Source organism: Eutrema salsugineum, unplaced genomic scaffold (assembly GCF_000478725.1).
Source record: "Eutrema salsugineum unplaced genomic scaffold, Eutsalg1_0 scaffold_1, whole genome shotgun sequence".
NCBI classification, from domain to species: Eukaryota; Viridiplantae; Streptophyta; class Magnoliopsida; order Brassicales; family Brassicaceae; genus Eutrema; species Eutrema salsugineum.
Window position 1 is genome coordinate 12,443,714 of NW_006256909.1, and position 4,358 is coordinate 12,448,071.

Here is a 4,358-nt window from a genome sequence, read left to right on the forward strand (position 1 = left end):
ATGGGGGCCATCGAAGCTTGCAGTTATTCCGTTCGAGCCATCAAAGAATACAGCAAACAAGCCGCTAGCACACCAAAAACCCCACAGGATCCTCCGAAGGGAGCGCCCTTGGTCTTTACCGAGGCTGACACAATCGGAATTCACAAACCGCATAATGACGCTCTCGTTGTCGATCTGCTCCTCGACGACGTCGAAGTTAGCCGCATTCTGATCGATACTGGCAGTTCGGTCAACGTTATCTTCAAGGAAGCACTTGACCAGCTTGAGTTGGCGTCAGATAGGATTGATCCGTTCATCGAGCCACTCACCGGATTTGATGGAGAGCGTTGTATGACGATCGGCACTGTCAAAATCCCAATCTACGTCGGCGGAATCGCAAAGATGATCCAGTTCCTTATCCTCGACAAACCGGCAATCTACAACGCTATTCTCGGTACGCCATGGCTGCACGCAATGAAAGCGGTCGCTTCGACGTACCATCAATGCTTGAAGTTCCCGACCCCGGACGGTGTGTACACACTCCGTGGAGACCAAGCCGTTGCTCGATCGTGCTACATAAATGAGTGCAGACTCCACTCGGCCAACCAAACTTGCGTCATTAATTCGTTCGGACCAACTGACAAGCTCATCGTCCAAAAGACAAAGCCTAAGCAGGAATCAATCGTTCAAGTTAGCATTGACGAACTCAGGCCAGAGCGTCAAGTTGGAATTGGTGCCGAGCTCGACCCAATCATCCGTGAACCACTCATTCGTTTCCTGAAACAGCATACATCAACCTTCGCTTGGTCGGTAGAAGACATGCCCGGGATTGACCCGCAGATCGCGTGCCACGAGCTCAATATCGATCCGACATACAAGCCTATCAAACAGAAACGCCGAAAGCTCGGGCCAGAGAAAGCGCAAGCCATGAATGACGAGGTCGAGCGCTTACTCAAAGCTGGATCTATCACCGAAGTTAAGTATCCAGATTGGTTGGCAAACCCTGTGGTCGTGAAAAAGAAGAATGGTAAATGGAGAATTTGCGTCGACTTCACCGACCTCAATAAAGCGTGTCCGAAAGATAGCTTTCCATTACCTCATATCGATCGCCTTGTGGAAGCGACTGCCGGAAACGAACTACTCTCATTCATGGATGCGTTCTCTGGATACAATCAGATTCTCATGCATCCGCAGGACCGAGAGAAGACATCCTTCATCACGGACCGTGGCATATATTGCTACAAGGTCATGCCATTCGGCCTGAAGAATGCTGGAGCAACGTACCAACGACTGGTAAACCGGATGTTCGCGAGCCAGCTCGGACGAACTATGGAAGTCTACATCGACGATATGCTCGTAAAGTCACTCATCGCTTCCGAGCACGTCGGCCATCTTCGCACATGCTTTGATATCTTGAACCAATATGGTATGAAGCTTAACCCAACTAAGTGTACGTTCGGCGTAACATCTGGAGAATTCCTCGGATATATCGTCACACGGCGAGGCATCGAAGCTAATCCAAAGCAGATCGCCGCTATTCTCGATCTCCCCTCGCCGACAACCAGACGCGAAGTTCAGCGACTTACTGGACGTATTGCAGCGCTTAACAGATTCATATCTAGATCAACGGACAAGTGCTTGCCCTTTTACCAACTTCTCCGTGGTAACAAGCACCTCGAATGGAACGAGAAGTGTGAAGAAGCCTTCGCCGAGCTAAAGGAATATCTGTCCACTCCGCCAGTCCTGTCCAAACCAGAAACCGGCGAGACACTTTATCTTACATCGCGATTTCGGAGTTCGCAGTTAGCAGCGTTCTTGTTCGAGAAGATCGCGGCGAACAAAAACCAATTTTCTACACAAGCAAGTCCCTCGACGGATCGGAGTATCGTTATCCGACTTTGGAGAAGTTCGCCTTCGCCGTGGTTATTTCTGCACGGAAACTGCGCCCGTACTTCCAGTCTCATGCAATCGTGGTCTTGACCGATCACCCTCTTCGCACTATCCTTCACAGCCCAAGTCAGTCCGGACGACTCGCTAAGTGGGCTATCGAACTTAGTGAATATGACATCGAATATCGGAACAGAACGGCAACGAAGTCTCAGGTCCTAGCAGACTTCTTGGTCGAACTCCCACCAGAGCTCGTCGAAGACAATCCGGTCGTACAACCTTGGATTCTTCACGCCGACGGTTCATCATCCCATAAAGGATCCGGAGTTGGAATACGTCTCAAGTCACCCGAAGGAGAAGTAATCGAGCAGTCATTTCGGCTCGGCTTCCCAGCATCCAACAACGAAGCCGAGTACGAAGCATTGATTGCCGGACTACGACTCGCTAAAAGTATCGGCGCCGAGCATGTACACGCCTATTGCGATTCTCAACTCGTAGCCAACCAGTTTCACGGCGAATACGAGGCCAAGAACAACCGCATGGACGCATATCTCAAAGTTCTTAAAGATATTGCTTCCGAGTTCTCCACCTTCGAGCTTACGAAGATACCTCGAGACGAGAATGCCTCCGCCGACGCCTTAGCCGCACTCGCGACTAATTCCGATCCTGATCTTCGGCGAACTATCCCGATTGCAGCAATCGAGCGACCAAGTATCGAGCACGATCCGAACTGCAATATCATTACAAGACGGCGTGACTACGAAGCCCAGCCAAACCGTGCTCCACCCCTCACCCGAAAGACGAAACCTAAAGAGGTCATCCCCGATCGCGAAAACGATACAGACGAGCTTAACGATAACGAGCCCGAATCCGAGGACGAGTCCGAAGGCCAGCACGTCCCCATCAATATCGAAGCCGGAGAAGAGGACGAACCCGAGGATTGGTCCCTGGAAATCGTGGGATACATAGGAGATGGAACGGTTCCCGCAGATAAATGGGCAGCTCGACGCCTTAAGGCTCGCGCAGCCCGGTATGTGGTCATTAAAGGTACTCTCCTCAGACGGGACGCTTCTGGTGTACTTTTGACTTGTGTTCACGGCAACGACATCGCGGAAGTAATGCAAAAGATTCACGAAGGAGAAGGAGGAAATCATTCCGGAGCTCGGTCCTTGGCATTTAAGATCAAGAAAGCCGGCTATTACTGGCCTACTATGCTCTCTGATTGCGAGAAGTACACGGCACGTTGCGAGAAGTGCCAACGTCATGGTCCGATGATAAATCTTCCTACCGAGCTCCTGATGACCTCGACTGCACCATATCCTTTCATGCGCTGGGCAATGGACATCATCGGTCCTTTCCGCCGATCTACAACCCAGAAGCAGTACGTCCTCGTCGTCACAGATTACTTCACTAAATGGGTCGAAGCCGAAGCATACCCCGAGATCCATGGAATCGACGTCAAGAAGTTCGTCTGGAAATTCATCATCTGTCGACACGGAGTTCCGTACGAGATCATTACGGATAATGGAACCCAGTTCACTTCGATAATTTTCCAAGATTTTTGCGCCAAGTGGAAAATCCGACTAAGTTTCTCTACCCCGCGTTATCCGCAAGGCAACGGACAAGCCGAAGCCACGAACAAGACCATCATTGACGGACTGAAGAAACGACTCGATATCGCTAAGGGAACGTGGGCAGACGAACTCGACGGCGTCCTGTGGTCTCATCGAACCACACCGCGACGTTCAACCGGTCAGTCACCTTTCTTCCTTGCGTATGGCGCAGAAGCTATGTGTCCTGCCGAACTTAACGTCCCAAGCATTCGCCGAACTATGCTTACCCAGCAACCCGAGGCAAATGACAATATGATGATCGACGCACTTGACTTAGTCGAAGAACATCGCGAACGAGCACTACTCCGGATACAGAATTACCAACAACTTGCAGCTCGTTACTACAATAAAAAAGTTAAGGGCCGTCACTTCGAAGACGGCAACCTCGTACTTCGTAAAGTCTATCAAAACACCGAGGAGAAGAATGCAGGAAAACTTGGCGCGAACTGGGAAGGACCATATCAGATTATGAAGGTTGTTAAGCCCGGCGTTTATCAACTCATGAAGTTAGACGGAACTCCGATCCCGCGATCTTGGAACTCGATGCATCTCAAACGATACTACTATTAGTTCGCTTCGAAGAACTAAAAAAAAAAAAAAAAAAAAAAAAAAAAAAAAAAAGCCTCCGAACTACTTAGTCGGAGCAAAAACCCCCTTTTGTACTTAGAACTACGAATGGCTTGATCCCTTTAAAGGGTACGTAGGCAGCTCGTTACCGAGTCCAGCTATAACATCAATAAAATTTTATTAAGTCAAGATATGACTAAGTGTTAGTTCGAAATCACAAGGGACCGAACTCCTTGTCTTTACATCGACTTCCTGGCCAGTTGTTCGATAGCATTCCATATGATGCAAACTTAAAAGCCGAGATCCATCTCG

The 4,358-nt window shown here is 49.6% G+C and overlaps 1 protein-coding gene across 1 annotated transcript; it reads left to right on the forward strand.

Moving 5' to 3' along the window:
- Window positions 1–4,049, forward strand: LOC112081985. The gene is made up of 2 exons (XM_024149061.1): window positions 1–1,741; window positions 1,783–4,049. The coding sequence occupies exons 1-2, from the start codon at window positions 1–3 to the stop codon at window positions 4,047–4,049; spliced, it is 4,008 nt and encodes a 1,335-aa protein (XP_024004829.1).
- Window positions 4,050–4,358: the final 309 nt, after the last annotated feature.